General features: G+C 41.9%; 1 protein-coding gene across 5 annotated transcripts in view; it reads right to left on the bottom strand.

Annotated features, from left to right (window-relative positions):
* Window positions 1-11,636: 11,636 nt before the first annotated feature.
* adat1 (adenosine deaminase tRNA specific 1) overlaps window positions 11,637-26,974 on the bottom strand; it is a 48,698-nt gene continuing 33,360 nt past the window's right edge. For 4 of the 5 annotated variants that reach the window (XM_078210666.1, XM_078210667.1, XM_078210668.1 and 1 more), the window contains 2 exons: window positions 25,665-25,751; window positions 17,437-19,259 (listed from right to left, as the gene is read on the bottom strand). In XM_078210666.1, coding sequence (XP_078066792.1) covers window positions 19,127-19,259; window positions 25,665-25,751 — 220 coding nt within the window. In that variant the 3' untranslated portion in view covers window positions 17,437-19,126. Of the gene's footprint in view, window positions 16,298-17,436; window positions 19,260-25,664; window positions 25,752-26,974 lie in introns of those variants that run through there. The other variant, XM_078210669.1, reaches the window with a different exon arrangement.

Genomic DNA, 26,974 nt, shown 5'->3' with positions numbered 1-26,974 from the left:
CGAACCAGAATTTTTGCAATCTTAGTATCCCATTTGACCCTGAGATGAGTTTCCAACCATACACCCACGTCTCTCAGACAGTCAGTTTCTCAATAATGTAACCCCTGCTTCATGCCTTTGTTATCTGTAGACTTGACTGTTCGAATACACTCCTGGCTTGCCTCCCATCTTACACAGTCAGTAAACCTGAGGTCACCCAAACTCTGCTGCCCAAGTCCTAACTCACATCAAGTCCCTTTAACTTATTAGCCTTGTTCCCATTGGCTCCTGGTTAAAACAAAAACATTTTAAAATTCATCCTTATTTCCAAATCCCTTGCCAACCTCAACTCCCCTTACCTCTGTAATTTCCCCCAGCCCTTAGATAGTGGCGACTACTCTGGCTTTGTGAGCATCCCTAATTATAAACACTCCACCATGTGCAGCCATATTTTCTGTTGCCTAATATAAAATTCCCTGCCTGAATCTCTCTGCTTTGCAACCTCTCTTTTCAACACTCCTTCAAGCCTTTCTCTCATACCATAGAATCATAGAAACCCTACAGTGCAGAAAGAGGCCATTTGGCCCATCGGGTCTGCACTGGCCATAATCCCACCCAGGCCCTACCCCCATATCCCTACATATTTACCCACTAACCCATCTCAGGACACTAAGGGGCAATTTTAGCACAGCCAATCAACCTAACCCGCACATCTTTGGACTGTGGGAGAAAACGGGGCACCTGGAGAAAACCCATGCAGACACAAGGAGAATGTGCAAACTCCACACACACACTGACCCAAGCCGGGAATCGAACCCAGGTCCCTGGAGCTGTGAAGCAGCAGTGCTAACCACTGTGCTACCGTGCCGCCCCTTTGGCAAAGCTCTTTGACAAAGCTTTTGTCAAATGGCCTAATAATTCCTTGTGAGGCTTGGTATTGGATTTACTTTTGACAATGTTCTTCTAAAGTGCATTGGGATGTTTTACCATATTGAGTGCACCATATTCAGAGGCAAGTTCAGAGGCAAAATTCTGTTTGCAGAGGGAAGAGGTGACAGACTGTCAGCAGAATACCCTTCGGGAATTCAGGAAGAACGTTTCCTACCTGCAACAATGAAAAGTATGCGTTGTGGCTGCATTTACCTCAGGAGGTGGTCACAGAACTGTCTTATCTCCAAGGGTAAGGACGGTGCCACCAGTGGCCATCAAGGTAATGTGGCCATGGATTATTTTGCAAGTGGATCTTTCCAAGCTGAAATAGGTGATGTAGCAAACATCTTGCAGTTCACCATTCAACACCGAATCTGGAATTTCAGAGGCTGTGCTCTAAATAAAAGCAGGAGCAGGAAATGACTTTGCCAGGTAGGCAGGCTCCCCCATGGTGCAGGGAACTATTGACTGCAAACACATTACTTTGGAGCTGCCACATCTCAATGGGGAGATATACTAAACCACAAGGGGTACCATTCACTTAATGTGCTGTTGGTGTGTGACCTTCCCCAGGCAACGCCGGTGAATTTCCACTATCCTGGCAGTAATCATGATACATCCATTCTGTAATGCCAACAATCTTTGAGCTACCACGCTATGCCCATGGGTGGCTGGGTGGTGGCCAGGGTGATCTACCGTACACCTGGCTGATGAATCCCTCTGCAGACCCAATACACATGACCAGCTCTCATGCAAGGAGAGCCATACTGCAGTGAGGAATCATCATTGGAGACCTGAAGCAACAATACCACTGGATCATTCAGGAGGAGCTCTCCAGTAAAGGTGTCCCAATCATGGTGGTCTGTTGTATCCTCCAGGGCCCAGCCATAATGCTGCTTTAGTCCTTACCACCATAGGTTCAGAGGAGGAACATAGAACATTACAGCGCAGTACAGGCCCTTCGGCCCTCGATGTTACACCAACCTGTGAAACCAATCTAAAGCCCATCTAACCTACACTATTCCAATATCATTCATATGTCTATCCAATGACCATTTAAATGCCCTTAATGTTGGCGAGTCTACTACAGTTGCAGGCAGGGCATTCCATGCCCTTACTACCCTCTGAGTAAAGAACCTACCTCTGACATCTGTCCTATATCTATCACCCCTCAATTTAACGCTATGTCCCCTCGTGCTAGCCATCACCATCCGAGGAAAAAGGCTCTCACTGTCCACCCTATCTAATCCTCTGATCATCTTATATGCCTCTATTTAGTCACCTCTTAACATTCTCTCTAACGAAAACAGCCTCAAGTCCCTCAGCCTTTCCTCATAAGACCTTCCCACCATACCAGGCAACATCCTGGTAAATCTCCTCTGCACCCTTTCCAATGCTTCCACATCCTTTCTAGAATGCGGCGACCAGAACTGTACACAATTCTCCAAGTGCAGCCGTACCAGAGTTTTGTACAGCTGCAACATGACCTCATGGCTCTGAAACTCAATCCCTCTACCAATAAAAGCTAACACACCGTATGCCTTCTTAACAACCCTATCAACCTGGGTGCCAACTTTCAGGGATCTATGCACATGGACGCCGAGATCTCTCTGCTCATCCACACTACCAAGTATCTTACCATTAGCCCAGTACTCTGTATTCTTGTTACTCCTTCCAAAGTGAATCACCTCACATTTTTCCGCATTAAACTCCATTTGCCACCTCTCAGCCCAGCTCTGCAGCTTATCTATGTCCCTCTGTAACCTGCAACATCCTTCCGCACTGTCCACAACTCCACCGACTTTAGTGTCATCCACAAATTTACTAACCCATCCTTCTACACCCTCGTCCAGGTCATTTATAAAAATGACAAACAGCAATGGCCTAAAAACAGATCCTTGCGGTACACCACTAGTAACTGAACTCCAGGATGAACATTTCCCATCAACCACCACCCTCTGTCTTCTTACAGCTAGCCAATTTCTGATCCAAACCACTAAATCACCCTCAATCCCATGCCTCCGTATATCTTCTGCAATAGCTTATCGTGGGGAACCTTATCAAAATCTTTACTGAAATCCATATACACCACATCAACTGCTTTACCCTTATCCAACTCTTTGGTCACCTTCTCAAAGAACTCAATAAGGTTTGTGAGGCACGACCTACCCTTCACAAAACCGTGTTGACTATCCCTAATCAAATTGTTCCTTTCTAGATGATTATAAATCCTATCTCTTATAATCCTTTCCAAAACTTTGCCCACAACAGAAGTAAGGCTCACTGGTCTATAATTACCAGGGTTGTCTCTACAACCCTGATCAGGAAAAAGGGAGGATGCAGCTGGTACACCTGCACAGGATGACCAGATGCACATCGTCACACCCCAGTTCCCCTAAATGGAACTCCAGATCCTGATTGGTAAACAGACCATTATACCATTCTCTTTGCCACAATCCTGAAAAAAACACAAAAAAAACATTCCATACCAACTCAATCCATGAACACATCCAATATTCCATTTAATACTCAACCAATCACTTTGTGCATTCCCTTAGTACCTGTCTTGCCAACGCCTTTGCTTGACCTCATGCTCCCAAACAGTGTCACCCTAGTGGCTTCAGCATGGCTGGCGGAAGAATTTCAGTGGGGGAGACTGCAGATATCCTTGCAGGATGACCTCAAGCAACTCAGAAGACCATGCTTTGGACTGCACCATCTCAGTTTGGCTGAGAGAGGACCCCAGCTTCAAGTTCTATGGACCCATTGCCACTCCCCCAGGTGGTACCTCAGCAATACTAATAATCTGCTGGAGTACAAACTGCTGGACTACAGTGAGAGCCTACACGATCCTTTAAGCGCTGGTATCTGAAGCCATGATGGCAGAAGTCTGAACCTACATGGTAGAGAGCTGAGATTTAATCACCTCAATCTGAGCTTCCATTACAGCAACCCAGAGGTTGGGTGGTTTCAGTTGTGCTACAATGGAAGCTAAGACATAAGTCAGCAGACGATGCTGCATGATCAACTCTGCAAGTGTTGTCATGGAGTTGGTCACCACTTCCAAACTGGAGAGGATGGGATCCAAGCTCTTTTGCAAAGCCTGACAATTTGGAGCCAGACCTCTCCATTGATAGTGATATGAGGCTCTCTGACAGCCCTGTCAACACACCAAGCATTTCAGTGAGCATGTCCAACAGTCTTTTGCTTTATGCAGCCCAGGTTCCCAGGTGAGTCCTCTGAAGCAAACTTGCCCTCCAGTGAACTGGTACACACACTATCTTCTTGCCTGTCTGAAGCACATTCATGCCAGATGACTCACCACTTGCACATTCCACCACTATAGAAGGGCCGTACTGCGCTGTAATACAATTACTAAAGTCCATGTATGTTCTATAGTATGCTCTAGTGTGCATAGTGCCAGTACCTGAGCTGGTGGATGAAAGAACAGATCAAGTGATGGTGTTTCTTCCTCCTCAGTCTGCTATCTCTCTTAGTCTTCAGCCTCTACACCACTGGCTGAAAAGACAGCAGTTCTTGGGTATCTGAAAGCATCTGAATAGCTTAAAATTGATCAGGAGGAAGTGTTGGATAGGTTGTCTGTACTTAAAGTCGATATGGCACCAGGACCAGATGAAATACATTGAAGGAAGGATGCTGAGGGAAGTGAGAGTGGAAATTGAGGCCGCACTGGTCATAACTTGCCAATCTTTCTTAGACTTAGGGGTGGTGCCAGAGGACTGGAAATTTTCAAATGTTCTACCCTTCTTCAAAATAAGGTGTAAAGATAAGCTCAGCAGGCCTGTTTAACTTCGGTGGTGAGGGAGCAAAGAACAAACAGTACAGCACAGGAACAGGCCCTTCGGCACACCAAGCCTGCGCCGATCACGTGTTCTATCTAGACCAACCTGCCTGTATCCGTCTATTCCCTGCCTGTTCATGTGTCTATCCAGATAAGTCTTAAATGTCACTAACGTGTCTGTCTCAACCATCCCACTTGGAAGTGCATTCTAGGCCCCACCATCCTCTGTGTAAAAAACTTTCCCCGCACATCTCTACTGAACCTTTCCCCCATTACCTTGAATGTGTGCCCTCTTGTAATTGTCATTTCCACTCTGGGAAAAAGCTTTCAACTGTTCACCTTATCTATGCCCCTCATAATTTTATAAACTGCTATCAGGTCACCCCTCAGCCTCCGTCTTTCCAGGGAGAACAATCCCAGTTTATTCAATCTCTCCTCATAGCTAACACCCTCCATACCAGGCAACATCCTGGTAAACTTTTTCTGTACTCCCGCCAAAGCCTCCAAGTCCTTCTGGTAGTGTGGTGACCAGATTTGGACACAGTATTCCAAATATGGCCTAACCAACATTTCATATAACTGTAACGTAATTTGCCAACTTTTATATCGATGCCCTGGCCAATGAAAGCAAGCATGCCATATGCTTTCTTCGCCACCTTTTCCACCTGTGCGGCCACTTTTAAGAATCTGTGGAACTGTACTTCCAGATCTCCCTGTGTGTCTATGCTTCTGATGGTTCTGCCATTTATTTTATAGTTCCCACCTGAATTGGATCTACCAAAATGTATCACCTCGCATTTGCCTGGATTAGAAACATAGAAACCCCACAGTACAGAAAGAGGCCATTCGGCCCATCGAGTCTGCACTGACCACAATTCCACCCAGGCCCTACCCCCATATCCCTACATATTTTACCCACTAATCCCTTTAACCTACACATCTCAGGACACTAAGGGCAAATTTTCACATGGCCAATCAACCTAACCCGCACATCTTTGGACTGTGGGAGGAAACCGGAGCACCCGGAGGAAACCCACGCAGACACGGGGAGAATGTGCAAACTCCACACAGACAGTGACCCAAGCCGGGAATCGAACCCAGGTCCCTGGAGCTGTGAAGCAGCAGTGCTACCGTGCCGCCCAATTCTATCATCTGCCATTCTATCTGCCTATCTATCTAAATTCTATCTGCCATTCTCCATCCAATTTTCCAGCTTATCTATATCCTGCTGTATTCCCTGACAATCTTCATCACTATTCACAACTCTAGCAAGCTTCGCATCATCCGCAAACTTGCTAATCAGACCAGCTACGGTTTCTTCCAAGTCATTTATGTATATTATAAACAATAGAGGTCCCAGAACTGATCCCTGCGGAACACCACTAGTCATGATGTGGAGATGCCGGCGTTGGACTGGGGTAAACACAGTAAGAAATTTAACAACACCAGGTTAAAGTCCAACAGGTTATTCCAGCAGATTATTAGTATTGCTGAGGTACCACCTGGGGGAGTGGCAATGGGTCCATAGAACTTGAAGCTGGGGTCCTCTCTCAGCCAAACTGAGATGGTGCAGTCCAAAGCACGGTCTTCTGAGCTGCTTGAGGTCATCCTGCAAGGTTATCTGCAGTCTCCCCCACTGAACACCACTAGTTACAGACCTCCATTCAGAAAAACACCCTTTCACCGCTACCCTCTGTCTTCTATGGCCAAACCAGTTCTGAATCCATCTATCTAGTTCACCCTTGATCCCATGTGATTTAACCTTTTGCACGAGCCTGCCATGAGGGACCTTGTCAAATGCTTTACTAAAGTCCATGTAGACAGCATCCACAGCCCTTCCAGCGTCAATCATTTCTGTCACCTCCTCAAAAAATTCAATTAGTGAGACATGATCTCCCTCATACAAAACTGTGCCGTCTGTCGCTAAGACCATTCAGTTCCAAATATGTATAGATCTTATCCCTAAGAATCTTCTCCAACAATTTCACTATCACTGATGTCAAGCTCACTGGCCTATAATTACCCAGGTTATCCTGGCTACGCTTAAATAACGGGACAACATTGGCTATCCTACAATCCTCTGGGTCTCACCTGTGACCAATGAGGAAACAAAGATTTCTGTTACAGGCCCAGCAATTTCCTCTCTTGGCTCCCTCAGTAATCTGGGATAGATGCCACCTGGCCCTGGGGATTTGTCTAGCTTAATGCGTCTTGGAATGATAATTTGGAACAAAATTAATAGTGACTTGGGCAAGTGCAGATCAATTAAGGATGTGATTCATCTGTTTGCACTCTTAAGTTTCACGCCAGTAGGAAAACCAGAATGTTTCCTGCTGGTGTTAGCAGCACCTGTCAGGTGGAATACACCCACCTCATCAATGAAAATTTATGCATCATGGAAAATACGATGGCCAACCTGGCTTTTCAGAGATCGGCCCCCTTTCCACCATTCCGCCCCTCCCCCACCCCCTACAGCTGACCAGGTGAGCACCTCCCCTCCACCACAAAGAGAACAGGTCAGTCCCTCCACACCACAAAGGCATGAGGGTGACCTGACCCCCCTCTCCAGGTCCCGTCCTTTGGCAGTGCCACTGTGGCTAGAAAGAGTAACTGAAAACACTTAGCTTTCAGTGCTATCTGGAATGCACTGCCTGAGAGTATGATGGAGGCACGTTCAATCGATGCATTCAAGAGAAAATTGCATTATTATCTGAACAGGAAGAATGTGTGGGGCCACGGGGAAATGGTGGAAGAATTACACTAGCTGAATTGCTCCTTCAGAGAGCCAGCACAGACACGATGAGCCAGATGATCTCCACCTGTGCTCGGATTGTAAATGCACAAGGGGAAGTTTGAGGTAGAGGGGTTGGGAAGGTTGGGGTGCCTGGGAAACATGGCAACGCCATCTACAGTTGGTACCTCATAACATAATGGGATGAGAGTGAAGTGCGATTTGACAAGAAGTTAGAAACATATTGTTCTCCTCAATGGCTTCTGTGGCACCACTGGTCATGGCTTCAGAGATGACCACTCCTTATTCAGAGCACTTCCTCCTCAATGGGGATGAGCACATGCAGCCATGACTGACCCTGCCAGTTTACTGCTGCCACCACTTTTTATGGAGAACCATGTCCTGTGTGTCAATGGGTGGGGTGCAAAATGTTTGGGTCATTTCCTATCAGTTAAATTGCTGGATGCTCTGAGATGTGGTGGTACAGCTTCCAACATGATTGTATGTGGTGGTAAGGATATAAATGTGAGATATGATTCGTGATTGAAAGGGGTGTGGTGATTGGAGAATTAGGTGAAGCTAGTGGTAGAATTTGGCATGTAAAGGCACATTCACATACCTTGACCACTCATGTGTAGTCATTAAGCTTTTTGTGGCACTGCATTCATGTCCTCAACACTGATGGCATACTGCAAGACAACCTGCTCTCAGTGCCTGCTGAACACTTGCCTGGAAGGCCTGTTGACCTGCAAGGGAAGTGAACCACTTTCCTCCAGTTAACCTCTGTTGCCAACGATTCCAGCACAGCATCCGAAAACCTGAGGGTACATCCTGTAACCTGTTGCACCATTTCAGCTCTTTCCTCCAGGTCTTTAAACCATAGCCACCCAATTTCAGTCCCTGCTTCGCTAGAATGCATCTCGCCTTTAAGAAAGTGAATCGAATTTTAAGCTGTGCAGGCTTGCCTTAAGTGGCGCTAGCCTCACCAGGAACTTGGGCCCCTGCTGAGGCATGCAGCCACTCAGCAGCACATTCAGCACAAGCAGGGAAACTAGGCGAGGCAGTTTATGTGCTACAAGCATCACTTTCAAGGGCACAGATTAATTGTACATTGCAATCCCACCCCGATTTTGGGCACATTTTGATTTAGACCCTTCAATATTTAGATCTAGTGCTCAACGGCGTACTCCAATAAAAGTCTATTCTTGTAGACACATTCAAGAGAAATTTCTGAAATACAGGATGGTTACTTGTGCCTGGCAATTAATCTTTAGATTAGTTTACTTAATATGTTATCATCATTAAGTTGACATGCTTTTACTTTAATATCATTTCAGTCTGTTTCAATATTTGGGTGGACAAACACAAGGTACTATTAAACAGGAATATGGCTAGACTTACCAAACTTGTCTAGCATTTGGTCTGGTTATGCAAAGAAAATTCAAAAGCTGAATTGTTGAAATGAAATCCGTCAACTTGCCTGTTACAATCTGTACTTCATACTTTACCCTGTACAAACATATTTACATTCCAGTTTTTCTCATTTAAGTGTTTATGTGATGCTAGCAGCTAAGATTTCTCGGGAACGGTAAGGAGCTTGACCTTACACAGATGTGCAACATTGCTTTCTGTGTAATCACCCCAAAGCAATATTGGTACTTTTATCTTTGTGGACCAGCATGTTTCTGTTAATATTTCACAAGAATGCAAAGGAAGAATTGCTTAACATAGCATCATGCAGCTGGTAAAAAGGAACATGGACACAGCATTCACAAGATAATTACTGGTGAGAAAGGTCTTTCGGCCCATCCAGAATGACGAATGGTCTTTGCAGAATCCAAACTGGTTTAGATTATTCTAAAGTTTGAAACACCACTACTTTATTTGTGAGTTTATATGTTGCTCATTCTTGTACTGGCTTGAAACTGAGGCCCCTTGTCCTATTGTTGCATTTTAATTTAAAGCAATTTTCAAGGTTTACCTTTTCATTACCATGTACAATCTAGGGGGTCATCCTAAGGCTGTTTTGCACAATCTCTAAATACTTGCCTCTCCTTGGGGGGAATTCTCCCATTCTGCCCGCCACGGGAATCATAGTGGGTGGGTGTGGACCACACAAAGGTCCATTGACCTCGGGCGGGATTCTCCGGTTTTTGGGCGAACGCAGCTGGAGAATCCCACCCCTTACGTCGAGAGATGTTGAGAACTGGAGTCTAAACTCCACTAAACCATTTTATCATTGCATGGTCTCATACATTCTACTGTTGATTATGCAGCTAAATTATGGGCGAGATGGTGGTGACATCTTTGGACTAGTGATCCAGATGCCCAAACTAATGCTTTAGGGATATCGGTTCAAATCCCACCACGGCAGCTGGTGGAATTTAAATTCAATTAATAAATCTGGAATATGAAGCTAGTCTGAGTAATGGTAACCATGGCAACTATTATTGATTGTCATAAAAACCTATGTTCCATTAATGTCCTTGAGGGAAGGAAACCGGCCATCTTACCTGGTCTGGCCTACATGTGACCCCAGGCCTACGGCAATGTGACTGACTCTTAACTACCCTCAGCAAGCCACTCAGGTCAAGGGAAGTTAGGGATGGGCAACAAACGCACATTCCCAGAACTCCCTTGTCCCATGTAAGAATAAAGAAAACAAAATCTTTTGGCTTTGCTGATTGCTGCTCGGCCCTGGTTGGACACATTGAGCACAGAGTTTATTAAGATTTCTAGGCTCTTTTCAGTTTAATGCTTATTTCCATTAATGGATCATGTGTTATGAGTATTTTTCCTGCCTATGTGCAATACTTGACAATTTTATATTAAATTTTATCTCTGCAACCTAATAATTCTGTAATTAATATTATCACTAGAGTGAGAGGAAAGATGACAAGATGTTTTACTGAAGAAGTCATGCACTAAGACTACCAGATCACAACTTAAAGTTAAACAGTAAGCAGTGAACAGTTGATAGATGCAAATAGACACAGTCAGCATCATCTAGCAGTTTGAATAGCAAAGAATTATAGGACAAAGTTACATAACAAATGAGTAATAGAGGGTATAGAGCAGTGGGTGGGCAACCTGCGGCCCGGGGGCCACATGCGGCCTATTTGGGTTCTGAGTGAGACCCACGAGACATTTTGTTAACCGTTGCCCACGTGCAAGATTGCCGTATTCCGCTAATTTCCATTCAGTTTTTTTCCTACCGGTATGACTGAAGTGATATGCACGTGAAGAAAGAGCGCATTAAGTGAGGTGGATGCTGCTTGTACACAACATTGTGAGCGCCATGCACTCTCTCTGCATCCAAAGTCTAAACTTTTTTTGTTTTTTGACAGTTAATGACAGTTCTATTAATATATAAGTCATTACGAATTATTCAGTGTGTATTAAACGTATCCAATCTTATTCTTGGGATCATGGTTAGCGAGCAAGCCTGATTGCAATCTTGTGGCCCACTGCGATGAAGGAGGACCTCTCATGCGGCCCACTCACGAGTGTAGGTTGCCCCTCACTGGTGCAAAGACAGTTCAGTAGTATCACTTACAGACTAAGGTTACACACTAACTACAGAAGAGGATTTGAGAAATTAGAAAGTTCTCTTCCAACTACAAAGCAAAACTAGTCTAATGAAGACTAAGAGAATCTAACAAAGGCAAAAGGAATGTGCTTGGATGCGACAGAGTAAACTCTTCTTTTTATAATATCCTAATTTCAAAGAAAAGGTTCTTGCAATCAATCAACCAATCAGAAATACACTTACTTTGCTGTTAATCATTTCTAATGTGTGTTCTGGGATACTTTTTGGAAATGATGCATAACTTTCTTAAGGTTGTGAGATTATTGTCCTCTTGAGCAGCACGGTGGCACAGTGGTTAGCACTGCTGCCTCACAGCGCCAGGGACCCGGGTTCGATTCTGGCCTCAGGTGACTGTGTGGAGCTTGCTCGTTCTCTCCGTGTCTACGTGGGTTTCCTCCAGGTGCTCCGGTTTCCTCCCACAGTCCAAAGATGTGCAGGTTAGGTGGATTGGCTATGCTAAATTGCCTCTTAGTGTCAAGAAGATTAGTAGGGTAAATACTTGTGGTTGCGGGGATAGGGTCTAGGTGGGATTCTGGTCAATGCAGACTCGATGGGTCGAATGGCCTCCTTCTGTACTGTAGGAAATCTATGATTCAATTCACATCCTCATTACTTTACTTAGATTTGCAAAGCTTTTACAGCACATAAATCTACAACATTTACAAATGTCTGGCATGGGGGCAAGAAAAATAATGCAAGCTTTTTTGTATCTGATGCACTTTAGGACATTTTGAGATTTTAAAAGGCACTTTATCAATGCAAATTCCTTAAGCAGTCTGCCCCAGCAGGAAAAGGGATGGAAGGATCATAAATTAAATGCAGTGGAGAGCAGATATAGCAACCAACACTCCCAAATTTAAATCCCCGGCTTTGGTGTAAAATGTCAAGTACAATTGTATTCGTTGAGATTGGCATAAAGCTTTATCAGAAACTCCCCCAGAAGAGATATAGGGAACATTAAACTCTGGTTCACTTGATTCAAATAACATCCAATCATTCGGGAGTACAAGTTCACCGGTTCACCGACACAATGTGACACCATGTAACAAAAAATAACTTGCATTTCTAATGCGCCTCTCATGAGCACAAGATATCCCAAAGCATCTCACAGTCAATGACACAACTTTTTCAAAGTGTAGTCACTGCTGCAATACAGAAAACACGACCGCCAATATTCACACAGTAAGCTCAGCGTTTTGACAAGTGACCAGACCAGACATTTCTTTGGATGTTGGCCAAGAGACAGACACCAGCTTCAGGACAATGGCTCCATCCTGCTCCCCTTCCAACAATGGCGATGAATCCTCCACATCCACCTCATGATAACCCAGATGAAGGCCTCAGATTCAATTGTATCATTCAAAAGATGGCATCTCTGACAGTATATCAGACAGTATCCCTCAGCACCGATACCGGATTATGGCTTGGATTATGGCGCTCAAATCTCTGGAGTGAGAGCTCGAATCCAGTTTGTTGGGGGGTGGGGAGATGGTGAGCAAGTCTGATTGGTTGACCCAAGGCTGGCACCCTTGTGCTAAGACTGCAGCATGTGATCACATATAGAACCATTACATGGCAGCCCTGCACAGAAAGCGTGAAAAGGTTTTCACAGTTAGGGAACAATGTATTTCAGGGCATCAGAAAAACCTTTCCTAATCTTAATCACTGCTACAATGGCTACTGAATTCTAAGAGTAATTCATCATTTGAAGCATCTGTTATCAGGGTGATAAGAAGCTATATAAAATCCTATACTGACAAAAAGTAGAGCAAAGGGGTATTCCCTGGCGTCTTAAGCTAGTATTCACTCAACTAATGTATTAAGTCTTTCCATCAAGATGCCCAACAGAAAAATGAGGGGTGTGACTTATTTATATCTCACTAAGTGTTATTTGTGGGTCTGTGCCTCTTCTTTTATGATGTGGAGATGTGGCCTCTTTTATGATGTGGCCTCTTCTTTTACACAGGACCAGATAAAGTGCAGCATGTTTACGGCCGCCCGGAATCATTTCTTAAGTCTGAATGTTCCTTTAACTCTATGTCTACCTGTCATGTTAAGACTCATTGAATGCTTAGGAAATTAGGTATAGCCCATGAGATATTGTAGCCATCTTTTGATTAGAGAGAAACAATTGGTTATATAGCTTGAGGGGCACCACCTTGTATCAAGCATGGGGCAGACGTGGAGGCAGGTCACAAGTCTACCTCAACTACAAGGGGAAATGAACCTATGCTTTTGGAGTTATTCTAAATTACACACCAGCCATTTGAGCTGACAGGACCCACTAACTGAATAATCGCGTCTGGATTGCATAAGATGGCAGGTCCACAATATGGTAACCTTTCAGCAAATGTCACATCTGTTGTAAATATTTTGAATACAGGTGTGCATTCATAGTACCAGTGACAGAATAGACCAAGCACACTTCAGCAGAACCTCATTCATCTTCCTCCTCATAAAGAAGAGAAACCATGCCAAAAAATGGTTCCAGGTATGAAGAACTTTATGTGGATAGATTGGAAAAGCTGGGACTGCTCTCCTTGAAGAGAAGGTTGACAGGAGATTTGTTGGAGGTGTTCAAAATCATGAGGGGTCTGGACAGAGTTAACAGGGAGAAACTGTTCCCATTGGCAGAAGGATCAGCACCAAATGCCACCAATTTGAGGTGATTGGCAAAAGGAGCAATGGTGACATGAAGAAAAACATTTCTTCGTGCAGAAGGAATGTTATGTTATGGAATGCGCTGGCCGAGAGTGTGGTGAAGGCAGATTAAAGTATGCCCTTCAAAAAAGCATTGGCTAAACACCTGAAGAGAAAAGAAATTGCAGGGACAAGGCGGAGGAGTAAGGGCAGGGTGGGCCAATAGGCCTGCTGTGCTGTAACCCATTCTACGATTCTGTTCCAGTCAGATGATCAGTTATGTATTTCTGTGGCCGCCTGTGAATTAGCATTAGCACAATGTTACCACCACATATGTTAATCTCCATCACCAATATTAGCACTCTGCACTGTACAAACTCTTGGTGTCTCTTAAAACTGTGAATTGTTTGAAATGTGTATTAGCACAATGAACTATCTCAACTTTGAGGGGTATCAGCATTTTACATTGTTTAAAGTGTGCAGATTTTGATGCTATTCATTTTCTGAATTCTTAAGGGTTATTATTGGAGTGCCACAGTACATTAGCAACTATCCCTATGCTATTGGACAATATTTGAAAGCAGCACTACCTGCCTCCAGCTTGCCAGCCATTAAACAGTGCAAATTAGACATTCCAGACACAATGATGGTGACTTACATCGTCTGTACTCCTGCACAAGAGGACACGTCCACCAAATGCATCCTTTCTACATCAAATATTTTGTTGGAAAACAATGATGAGATCAAGACCAAGTTATTGAGAAGTACTTTCTAGTTAATGTCTCTGACTATCCTCAGAGACTTGAGTGTAATTAGTGTAAAACAACTGAGGACAGTGGCTGAAGGGTAGAGTGGAATGAGGATGATCCAGAAACACCAGGTCTCTGCCCTCAAGCTCAATAAAGCTATTTATAATTTTATGAAAAATAATATCTAAATTCTAATAGCTTTTCTGAACTGGTGACAAAGGACACAAAGAACAATACACTTGCTGTCCTGAAGCTTTTTTTCAGATCCGATGAATCATTCCATCATTGCCAGATTTCAGTACAATATCTAGCAACAAAAGATGCATTTACAAAATACTGTAGATATTATGGTGTCTGTTACCCAGAAACTCTATTATCATTTTGAAAGCTGTAGAATAATAATATTAGTTTCCAAAGTTATTTTTGGAAGACATGAATCCCAACACGAGAAGTAAAAATGTTGCTGTTGCATTCTCCCTGCATCATAAAAATAATTCAAGAATACACAGCAAAGGAATATCCTGAGAAATATACTTTACAGCAAATATTAGTACATTCTGATTGTTGTATTGTGAATAACATGAGTAGGACTGTTCAGTCACAGATGCTGCTGCCCAAAATCACCTCTACACCAACACAAACGTCCAATAATCTTCATGCATCTATCTGCGCAGATTCTTGATTAGAGGCTCCCAGATTCACTGTCCTATCCCTATGACCAATCCTCTATCGCCACAGGAATTGGCAGGTGGACCCTGAAAAAACCCAGTGTGTGACTTTGTTTAATGTGGGGACGTTGGTGGCGCTGTCATTGTCCACATGATCTTAATGGGTTGGTGGTCAGATTTCGATAATGCCTTTGCAGCCTCCTTCCATCTACGCAGCCGTTGAGAAGCACAGTCTCCCTTCACCTGTTCTGGTGCTGAGAACTTTTTGAACCGCACTTTGTTTGGCACTTCCCCTGACCTTGCTCCCAGTGGCTGGCATGCCTGAATCAGGACATCCTTCACTTCCCCACCAGCCTGGTCAGTGCATCTCCGCAAGAGTCCAATCTCTAGGTTGCCCTGAAGTTCCTCCAGCTGACCCTCTCAAGATCCTTATACTCAGGAGGGTATAAGTATGTTCATACATTAAGGCTGCAAAGCTTGCACACGGTTGAAGTTGTACTATTTGTTCACACTAACTCGTTATAATGGATAGGTTTTCAATTTGAAGTCCTAGGCCAAGAAACACTGAAACTTGGACTCTCTGGGGTGTTTCCTAATATCACAATTGCATTGCATATTTTTGTCAGTTTGCCTGAAGCAGATAAAGAACTATCACTGTTCATCTATGGGGCAAGAGTGTTTGAATTGTCTCTTCCGGAGTGAACACTGAGACAACTTTATAGCATGAACTCTCCCCTCCACCTTTACCCCATTTCCATTTATTTTATTTCATTTCTTCTTTTCATCTCATTCATCATTTTTTAAATCACTTTTCATTCTTACTTCTATTTTTCCACTTCTGAAATCTCACGCTCTGTCTTGTCTCCACTGCCCCTCCCACCCCAGGGCCAACTGCCACATTCCTCAGGGAGTCCTTTAACAATCTGTACCTCTGTCCTCCCATTCACACATTCCGATCACTTAATGGACGCTTTTAGCATCTTTCTCAGCCTTTATCATCACTACTGACATTTCCTTTGTCCAATTACAGCTCCTCCCTCACCCTCATAGTATAATCTTGTCTGATTTTCTTTGCTCTCAGCTCTGACGAAGGGTCATCCAGATTCAAAACGTTGGCTCTATTGTCTCTCCACAGATGCTGTCAGACCTGCTGAATTTCTCCAGTATTTTCTGTTCTTGTTTCAGATTCCAGCATTCACAGTATTTTGCCTTTATATAAGAGAAAAACAAAGCTCTTAATTGGAAGTAGAAAAGCAGCAAATGAAAGTGGAAGGCAGTGGAAACAAATGCCTGCATCAAATAAGAGTCAAAATACAGAATAATGTTAAAAAGGCAGAATTAAAGGTACGCTATCTGAATGTGCACAGCATTCGCAACAAAGTAGATGAATTGACTGTATAAATAGAAGTAAATGGGTATTATCTAATTGCCATTATGGAGGCATAGCTGCAGGGTGACCTGGGTTGGGAACTGAATATTCATGGATATTCTACAAAGGAAAAGGAGGTAGGGTAGTGCTGATACTAAGTGGTGAGATCAGTACTGAAGGAGGAAAAATATACAGATGGGTACACATAAGATGGTTGCCCGGCACACAGTCACCTGGGAAAGAGACATTAAACAGGCACTGACTTTCAGTACAGACAGCCACCTGAGATTAAAACATAAAGGACAGACAGCTATCCTAAGTTAAACATGCAGTAATCAAATCCTACAGGAAGCCAGCCAGGGCTTAAAATAAGGACAATAGGGGAAGATAATGAGATTAACTACAGGTGGGATCGGGAATATATAACTGCAGGAAAACCAATTACTGTAAATTACTATATGAATAGGCCGAAACTAAAAACCATTGATAGCCACTGACGTAGGAAATGTATCCATTCCTAATGCGATGTTAACATGTTCATGTCTGTATCTGTCTGTATTTGTCTATAACGATGTGTTAACGATCGATCACCTACTTCATTACAACGATGTGATAATGACTAGATGTCCGGTCCATCTATTGTGTAAAGGGTATAAAGATGGACCGCTCCTATTGTCTCATTGAGAGAAGGTTTTGCTGCTTGTTAGTGCCTTTTCTCCACGAAGCTTCGTTAAAATAAAACTGTATTCTTGAAACCTTCAAGCCTGACCTAGTGGTACTTTTCCCACAACAGTACATTAGTGAGAGAAGATCTTGGTGTTATGAGACTAGGATGGGAGGAGTGCACAGTTAATTCTAGCCCCACTGCTCCACAGGTCACAACATAGTGTAAATGTTTAATCCACTCACCAAAGAGACCCATTATTTACCTTTTCTACTGCCATACCTAGCATAAAAAAGACTTTAACCAGGCCTTTTTCAATAAACACAAAATAGTTGATTTATTATAAAATTAAACTTCTTTAAATGTTGCAAAACTGGTTTACGTTCAACTGGTAATTTGGAAGTATAACGATTTACCCCCGTTTTGAAATTCCAACACATGTACACCCACACATAAACAAAAAAAGGGCAAAGCAAATGGGGTCTCTGCAGAGGTTGGAATAAGGCATACTATAAAAAAGATAAAGTTTGAAAAGGTCTTGACACTGTCGAACCGACTGAGCGCTGGTCACAGTAGATATGGAAGTTGTTTCAGATAGATCATTGGTGAAACACTGTCTTTGATAACTCTTGTTTGTCGCAACTTTGCAGGATTTCAAAATACTGATGAGTTATTCTAAGAAGAGAATTTTCTGGCTAAAAGTTAACTCACTTTGGACTACAGGCAATACACGGGGATGGGGGGGGGGGATCAGTTAGAGGACAGAGAGGGAGAGAGGCACCCAATCTTACTTCAGTCTGCTTCCAAGGCACAGCACACACTGAGTTCAAAACAAAATGCTCAGAGAGAACTTCTCCCAGGCCAGGTGTTTTCAACCAATCAAAAGTCCAAGGCCTGGCCATAACCACTTTTTCTTTAACACAAATAAACAAAATACCTCTTCTCTCACCAGGTCATCTAGCTGGAGAGATGATTTCTTGAAAAAGAAAACAGCTTTCTTAAAAACCAAAATTAACTTGTAGCTTTAAAAACAAATTAGGAGGGTGAGTGTCCAAAATTCAATGTCCTTCCAAATTTTAAAACTGCATATTCCTCACACTTACATTGGAAGCACAAGTTGTAGGAGCTGTTTGGGTTGAGCTAAGACACAAGGGCAACAAACATAGGTAGGAGTTGTTTATAGGTCACCAAACGGGACTGGTAATGTAGGGCATGGTATTAATCAGGAAATTAGGGGTGCATGTAACAAGTGTAATGTAATAATCATAGGTGACTTCAATCAACATATAAACTGGGTAAATCTAATGAGTATTAATGTTGGAAGTGTATGAGATAGTTTTCTAGAGCAATAGGTTGAGGAACAAGCTAGGGAGCAGGCTATTTTCCATTTACTATTATCCAACAAGAAGGGACTAATTAATTTATCAACAACAGCTGGTGTCAAAGTACTTAGAACTGCATATTCCCCATACATTTTATTTCATTCTTTTTACAAGCAATTCTAAAAATCTTCTTTAATAGAACCTGGATCTGGATTTGAAGCACATGACAGGTAAATCAAAAATCTAACAAGAGTTTAATGAAGTCTTCATTCAGACCTTGTGCTTCATTGAGGTGTGCACTAGAACGTTAGAGAAAAACCTTCCTGAATTTGATAGCAAAAAAAAGGATAAGCAATTGCGATAGAAACAAGTGATGCTTCCCCACTTTCCATCGAACTTAATTGTTACTATTTTGTCTTTGTTTGCTGATTGTATCTTATCAATTTTTGAGTAAACACTGGCTATTATCCAAGTCTGTCTAGCCAGATGTAGAAATCCAGGCTTAGTAATGTTGAAGTCTAATAATTTAAAAGAAATAATTGTTACTTACATTTTATCTGATGCAAGTTAACAAAGTTAATCTTAAATCCAGAAAACAAATTCGGATCTACTGAGATCCATTGTAATCAAATCCACAGAACTGGTTTCAATTATTTTTGTTACATTACTTTGCTGTTTGCTCTTTATTGAAATTGCTGAAAGTCCCTTGGGCTTCTGATCCAGGTGACGAATGCCTGCTTCTGTATTTCATTCCACGCTTCCTGATAATTTGTTGCTGCTTCCTTGAATTCCCAGTAGGTTTTTAATGTATTATTTCTGTTAAGAAAGGGAAAGAAGTGCAATTTTCCACAATGAAAAAACTATTGTTATGAATAATTTAAAATAACAAAATGGTTAAAATATACTAAAACAAGAAGAAAGGTACTTTAGATGTTCTTCACGGTTGACTCAACTCTTTAATGATCATTTTTCTTTTCTTTATTTAGTTTTACATTTGTGCAATTTATAGTCTTTTTACGCTATGGCAACTGATACACTATATACATCAGCAACTTGTCTCCTGCAGCTACACAGGTACATACAGACCTAGAATGCTAGCATCTCACTGTCTTGTCCTTTGCCTTTTTTTGTAAATAGCTGTTGCATGTTGTGATCAAACTGGCACGACATGCTGGCATCTATTCTCATTTTACTGCAGTGTTATAATTAAAAGCTTCTGTTTTCAGCTTAAACTGAGAAAACTCATCAATTTTTTGGATTTCCAATGAACAGCAATCCTAAGAGAACAAATTTGCTAATGACAGAAGTGCATAAGGACCGCTGAAAATGGCAAAACTGGTTATAATGCTGGTTGATTTGAGTTATTTATTTTGTACCCAATACTTCTTGTTTCAACTTGTCGCCTCTTAGAATATGAAAGGGAAAGATTTAGAACAGTCAATGGAAAAGCCCAATATCTCTGACTACTTCAAACATTAAATACTTAGAAAAGAAACAAACAAAAATGATCTGAGACACATTGAGGGATCTCTTGGGTTTTTGTTTTTGCTTCATTCTTTTTCATCTCCAATTTCAATTCCTCCTGTTCTTTTCAGTTTTCCTACCAATGTGTTGTTTACTGTGAAGTACTCAGTGGTCCACTTAAAATTAGGAACTGGGAATTCACCCACAATGGAACTAAAATATCATGTAACTCAATCAATCAAATTCATCTTAAATAAACTGCAGACATCAGGAAATGTAATGTGGGAAACCGAGAGAAGTGCTAGACCTGAATTGCTTTTGTTTTATAAAATCCAAATAAGGCCTAGCATTTACATTGTTTTATTCTTTCACAGGATGTAGGCATCATCATTGGCTAGGCTGGCATTTATTGCTGTTTATAATTGCCTTTGAGAAGATGGTGGTGAGCAATCTGCTTAAACTCCTGCAATTCATGTGGTCTAGGTACATCCACAGTGTTGCAGGGGAATTTCAGGACTTCAACCAGCAACGATGAAGGACATTGTGCTTTTCATAACCTCAGGACTCCCTTTAATGTTTTACAGTCAATTAAGTACTTTTGAACTGTAGTCATCACTATACTATAGGAAATGCAATAGGGAAGTTGCATACATAGAATCCTACAGTGCAGAAGGAGGCCATTCGGCCCATCGAGTCTACACCAACTACAATCCCACCCAGGCCCTATCCCCATAACCCCATGCATTTACCCGAGCTGGTCCCCCTAACACTAAGGGGGAATTTAGCATGGCCAATCCACCTAACCCGCACATCTTTGGACTGTGGGAGGAAACCGGAGCACCCGGAGGAAACCCACGCAGACATGGGGAGAACGTGCAAACTCCACACAGACAGTGACCCAAGCCAGGAATTGAACCCGGGTCCCTGGTGCTGTGAGGCAACAGCGCTAACCACTGTGCCACCGTGCCGCCCCCCAAATATCCACAAATAATAATGGGATAATGACCAGATAACTCATTTTACTGATTTTGATTGATTGCTAAGCATTAGCCAGGATTTATTCGCAAAGAAAAGGCACAATAAGGCACAATATCTCAACTCACTGCTGATAAGTTTTCCCCTTGTGTCTGCAGTTTACATAATGATAATGTTATAGATTGAGGTATTAAGCTAGTTAAGTTGAGTAAGATCACTGACTATTACTGAAACACATTTGAATGTCACTAACTGAGTAAAATTTCAAATATGTTAAGCTATAATGTCAACAACTTGCATTTATACAGTACTTTTGATGTACAAAATTGCCTCAAGACATTTGACAGATGATAATCAGCCAAAAATCAACAACAAGGTGAAGAAGGAATTATTAGAAGTGACAAAAGTTTGGTCAGAGAAGTGAGTTTTAAGGAATTAAAGTAGGAGAGGGAGATGGGAGTTTTAGGGTAGGAAATTCTGGAGTTCAGAATGAATTAGCTGAAGTTATGGCTTCCAAAGACAGACTAAGTGGGAGAGGCACAAGAGTTGGAGGAGGACAAAGTTCTAGGAATATGCAAAATATAGATTTTTGGAGACCTGCTCCATAGATTCCAATCTGATTTCTTTCTCCTATCATAATGAAGTACTCTGACTTTGTCTTGTAGCCACAGTAGATGGCTGGTCCAGTTAAGTTTTTGGTCAATGGTAAACCAGATAGTGTTGATGGTGGGGTATTCAGTGATGGTAGTACTCTTGAATGTCAAGGGGAGATGTTAGATTCTCTCTTGTTGGAGGTGGTCATTGCTTGCCACTTGTGTGGTATGAACGTTAATCACTTGCTTGTCACTTGTGTGGTGTGAATGTTACTCTCTGAGGCAGACAGTGTTGGGGGTGGGGGGAGAATTTGCAGAATAGCACATTAGTTTGACCACTTGGTGCATTATTTCCTCTGGGCAATCTCACTGGAGACAGGGAACAACAAAATAGTGGCTACCTGACTGGCAATGGCGAATAGCCAATTTGTGGCAAGGGCCTTGGAACTAGATTGAAGACACAACAGGATCTTATTGGCAGTGGGTGGACACCAAATCACAGGCAAAGCCAAGCAGATCCCTGAAGGTCCCTCCAGGTGACAAGCAAAGGATCCACGGACACTTTCTATATTTATCATAGTGATGGCCCAGCAATTGTGACAACAAATAACATTTTTAAAACTTTACACAACTTTTGAGGACTCCATTATCATGAACTGCCCTTGCACACTCCTTCCTGCCGCAACAGTCCCCACCTCTCCGAGTGAAGCTGCCAGCAGATCTCACACATTGGATGACTAGGGTACCTATCCCTCTTGCTATCCTTAATTGAAAGGTGCTCCTGGAATTGGCCTCTTGACTGGCCATCTCTGGTAGGATCGCACTGACGGGTGGCCAGGCTTCACCTGAAGTCCAAATTAGAAAAGAAAACCCTGGGAACATTTAGCTGGTCAAAATGCATTCCTTTTGTGAAGCCTGATCTTTAAAGTGTGAGCCATTAAAGAAAGATATGTTCTCATGTTGTTTAAACATACCATTATAGTTATGACCAATAAAGTTCTGTGTTGCAATATCACACAATGCATATTACCCTCAAACTTCCAAATCGTAATTTTTCTAAATTAAATAAATGCTCACAGCAAAGCCTTTTTACATGAACACAGCACTATACTAGCCCCCAACTTCTACAAAGCCTTCTTGTTTCGAAAGGCTAAACATATTGCTGAATGTGACTCAATTTACCATTGCATTGCCTTGCAAGACTCATTACTTGTTTATTTGTGAATGGTTAACGATCCAATTATTGACTCATTTAAAAACTTGCTTCAAAGAAAATTCAGAAGTTGACGTGCCCATCAACAAATTAACAAAAATAAGCATGCATTATTGCTCCATTTGATAGTTTGAATTTTGGCAGATCATATTTTAAACTTCAAAAATCAAAACTGTTTCTTTAGTAACATTCCAATTTATGCTATGTCAGAAGGCTATGCCCCTTTATTCTCCAAATGGTTCTGCCTGTGAATATAATGTACGAAATTCAGCTCTGGTTGAAAGGGATACCCAAAGTTGCTCTCATCTGAGTTAACCAAGGCCAACAGGTAGGAAAGAAAGTCAGAACAAAAGATATGGAGTATTTCACCTGGGCCAAATCATACAGCTTTGTCTGTCTGATTGGTCAATTGGAGGAAATTTGGTCTTAATGAGAAAAAAATGTGGCTTTGGTGATGATGGTGGAAAGATGCAGAAGAGTAGTTTGATTGTTGCAAAGGGGAAGTCTAGGATAATCCTTACCATGTACAGTGACCATGGAAAGGAAACAGAATTTGGTAATCAATACTTTAAAACAGTGAAGCCAGATCTGGTTGGGGCAACTAGGTAAGTCATGATCTAAGCTTTAAGTGTGATGGCAGCAGTTTGCAATCATGAGTGCATTACTGGCTGGTCAGTTATTAACTAGGCTACTTTGTGATGCAATACTAAAGCTGTAGTAATCTAGTTTTGGGGAGGGGTGGGAAAGAATAGCTTTGTCTCTTAAACCATAAACAAATATCTTGAGAAATAAGTGAAAAATGAAACTTCAACATGAAACATAAGTGGCAAGTAACATTCACACCACACAAGTACTAGGCAATGACCATCTCCAACAAGAGAGTCTAATCAGCTCCTCTTGACATTCAATGGCATTACCATTGTGGTATCCCCATGATCAGCATTCTGGGGGTTACCATTGATCAGGAACAGAACTGGACTAGCCTTATAAATACTGTGGCTACAACAGCAGATCAGAGGCTGGGAATTCTGGGGTAAGTAACTCATCTCATGACTTCCCGCAGCCTGTCCACTATCTAGAAGGCACAACTCAGGAGAGTGAGTTTCAATCTTTGAGAGTCCATTTCAACCAGAACTGAGTTTCATATATTATATTCATCACCAGAACTGCTTACTTCCAAATCTGCAACATTGCCTGCTGCCAACTTGCCACCTACTTGGATGAGTACGGCTCCAACAATACTCAAGAAGCTCCACATCATCCAGGACAAAACAGCCTGTTTGATTGGCACTCTCTCCAATACCAAGGCATGTGTACTATATACAATATACACTGCAAAAACTTGCTAAAGCTCCTTGGACAATACCTCCCAAATCAGTAACCTCTACCCCTAGGTGGACAAGGGCAGCAGGCACACGGGAACACCACCAGCTGCAGGTTCCCTTCGAAGCCACACATCATCCTGACTTGGAACTATATCACTGTTCCTTCATTGTCATGGGAACCAAATACCTGGAACTCCCTTCCCAGCAACCATGAGGTGTACCTGCACCAGATAGACTGCAGTGGTTCAAAAAGTGTCTTATTACCACCTTTGCGGAGGCAATTAGGGATGGTGAACAAATGCTGGTCTTGCCAGCGAAGTCCTCATGCTATGAAAGAAAGAAGTATGAAGAGATCAATGGCTAAGACTTACGAAATTTAAACCGAGCATGCTGTCTACTAAGTTTGCCTACATACAGTGACTATACTTCACAATAGTTCACTGTGATGTCCTGAGGAAAAGAGATACACTATAAATACATTCAAGTTCTTTCTTTCCAGGTCACATATCAGAAATTAATTCAAGTATTTGGAACAAATGAACAATTAATATCTATCTTTTCTTCAGGCTTTATTAATTTCCTTTAAAAGGAAGTCTTTGTACAAAATAGGACATAAACTACCCCAGGCTATATAAGAGTATGTGGAGACTAATTTTTCTATTTGCATCTTTACCTAACTCTTTTGTAAAATAAACAGTAACTGTTAACATAAAACAGTCACATACTTCTAGCTGCTTTGGGTCCAGTTAGCAAAACTATGCAATGCAAACCGGCACAACTCTTTTTCTGGTTTGAAGAATGTTGGTTCATGTTTTGTTCCATAGTCCCAAAGACAAAATTAGATAATCTGTTATGTATTTACTGTAGAGGCATAGTGACAATGTCAACCACAAAAGAAAACAGACAAATTATTTACTGTGTCTTAAATAAATAAACTATATGTGGCTCTCTGCCAGACTGCAGAACAACAAATGTGCAAAGTCTTTTTTTCCTGGATTTGTTTATAATCAGGTTCAAATTAAATTCTAAGATTGTATTCATTTGTTCTGGATTCCCCACGAGGGGGATTTGCCCTGTTGATTCCCTTTAACTTTCAGCACCTCAATCACAATACCTCAGTTCATTCACCAGAACTTAAGTCTCTTCATTCCAGCTATCATTCTAATGCAACAATACTTTTTTGATGTTGTCATCTAACTTTCAATGACTTGCGTCCCTGGCCCTAAATCCATGTCAATTGCATTGAGTGCTTTGCTATTGGGATTATTGCCCAATGTAATGTTGTTCATGGATAAAAATAAAAAATAAATGCATAATTAAACAGAGTGCCCTTCAACCATTGTAGATGCATCCATTTGTACCCCTCGCATCAAAGTTCCAGTGGTAAATCTGCTAATTCTTACCGAGACATACCCATAAGTTGGCATTGAAACAAGCCATAACAATACAATTGGTACAGTGGTCTCAGATAAAGTAATCTTTTATTATACCCAATGTTTTCATTATTAATCTACACAAGAATAAAAACTACAACTTATTGTTAAACAGGCAGCTACTGAATATGTCCAAATCAAAATTTACTTGGACAGCAGCCACATTTGATTCGGTTTTATGACTATTTCTCTATGTTAACGTTAAGGTTGTGACCTACCGAAGGGATATTGGACGGTCATCTTCAGGAAGGAAAGCAAGCAGTTCTCTGAATGTCTTGAAAAGCTCAGCCTTGCAGATTCTAGACCTGCAAATAAAAACCAAATTTACTACAGTGTTAAAAACACCACGTTTACTCACGTTCTCCCCATGTCTGCATGGGTTTCCTCCAGGTGCTCTGGTTTCCTCCCACAGTCCAAAAGTAACTGGTTAGGTGCATTGGCCATGCTAAATTCTCCCTCAATGTACCCAAACAGGCGCCGGAGTGTGGCGGCTAGACGATTTTCACAGTAATGTCATTGCAGTGTTATTGTAAGCCTATTTATGACAATAATAAATAAACTTAAACTTAAAACTTAAACATCACCTCTACTTACATTGTTACTGTCAGTTCCTAAACCCATCCAGAAAGCATAGGACATAAAAATTAAGCAGCAATTGTTTCCAGCGGTATTTAAAGGGATTCGTGTTTGTTGTGAGCTCAAATGCTGCAAAGATACACATTACAATTTGCTAGTACTGGATGCTCTTTTTTGCTGCTGTGTTGATGTTAACATACTTGTGGTGGCAGTATGACATTCTAAGTTGTTCAGGAGCTTCTCACAGTGCACTTTTCTTTTGATTAGAGGTAATTTCACCCTCACCAGAGAAGCATACTAAACTGCAGGGAGGACAAATAGAAGATTTACCTGCTAAAGTCCTCATCCTCCCAACAGAGTGCAACATTTCAACATTCCATAAGGAATGATAAAAAAGGAGTTGGGTTTCTTTAGGAACATTGTCATATGTTATGGTTCAGGTAAGAAACTCCAAAGTGTTTTATGGTGCCCACCTGGATCATAAGTTTTGCACCTTGAATTTGGCTCGGAGAAGCATGATATGTTTCACTTCAGGTATGATTCAAATGACCCAGCAGGGAGCTTTTATCAAATAAAATTTATTTAAGATATGGTTAACATGTATGGAAAGAAAATTAGCAATAACTTTTATCAATTACAAACAAAAACAAGACCATAAGACATAGGAGCAGAATTAGGCCACTCGGCCCATCGAGTCTGCTCCGCCATTCAATCATGGCTGATTTTTTTCTCATCCCCATTCTCCCGCCTTTTCCCCATAACCCCTGACCCCCTTATTAATCAAGAACCTATCTATCTCTGACTTAAAGACCTGGCCGCCGTAGCCTTCTGCGGCAAAGAGTTCCACATATTCACCACTCTCTGGCAGAAGAAATTCCGCCTCATCGCTGTTTTAAAGGATCGTCCCTTTAGCCTGAGGTTATGCCCTCTGGTTCTAGTTTTTCCTACTAGT

This window comes from Mustelus asterias, chromosome 4 (assembly GCF_964213995.1).
Source record: "Mustelus asterias chromosome 4, sMusAst1.hap1.1, whole genome shotgun sequence".
NCBI lineage: Eukaryota > Metazoa > Chordata > Chondrichthyes > Carcharhiniformes > Triakidae > Mustelus > Mustelus asterias.
This window is presented reverse-complemented; position numbering and strand designations above follow the sequence as displayed.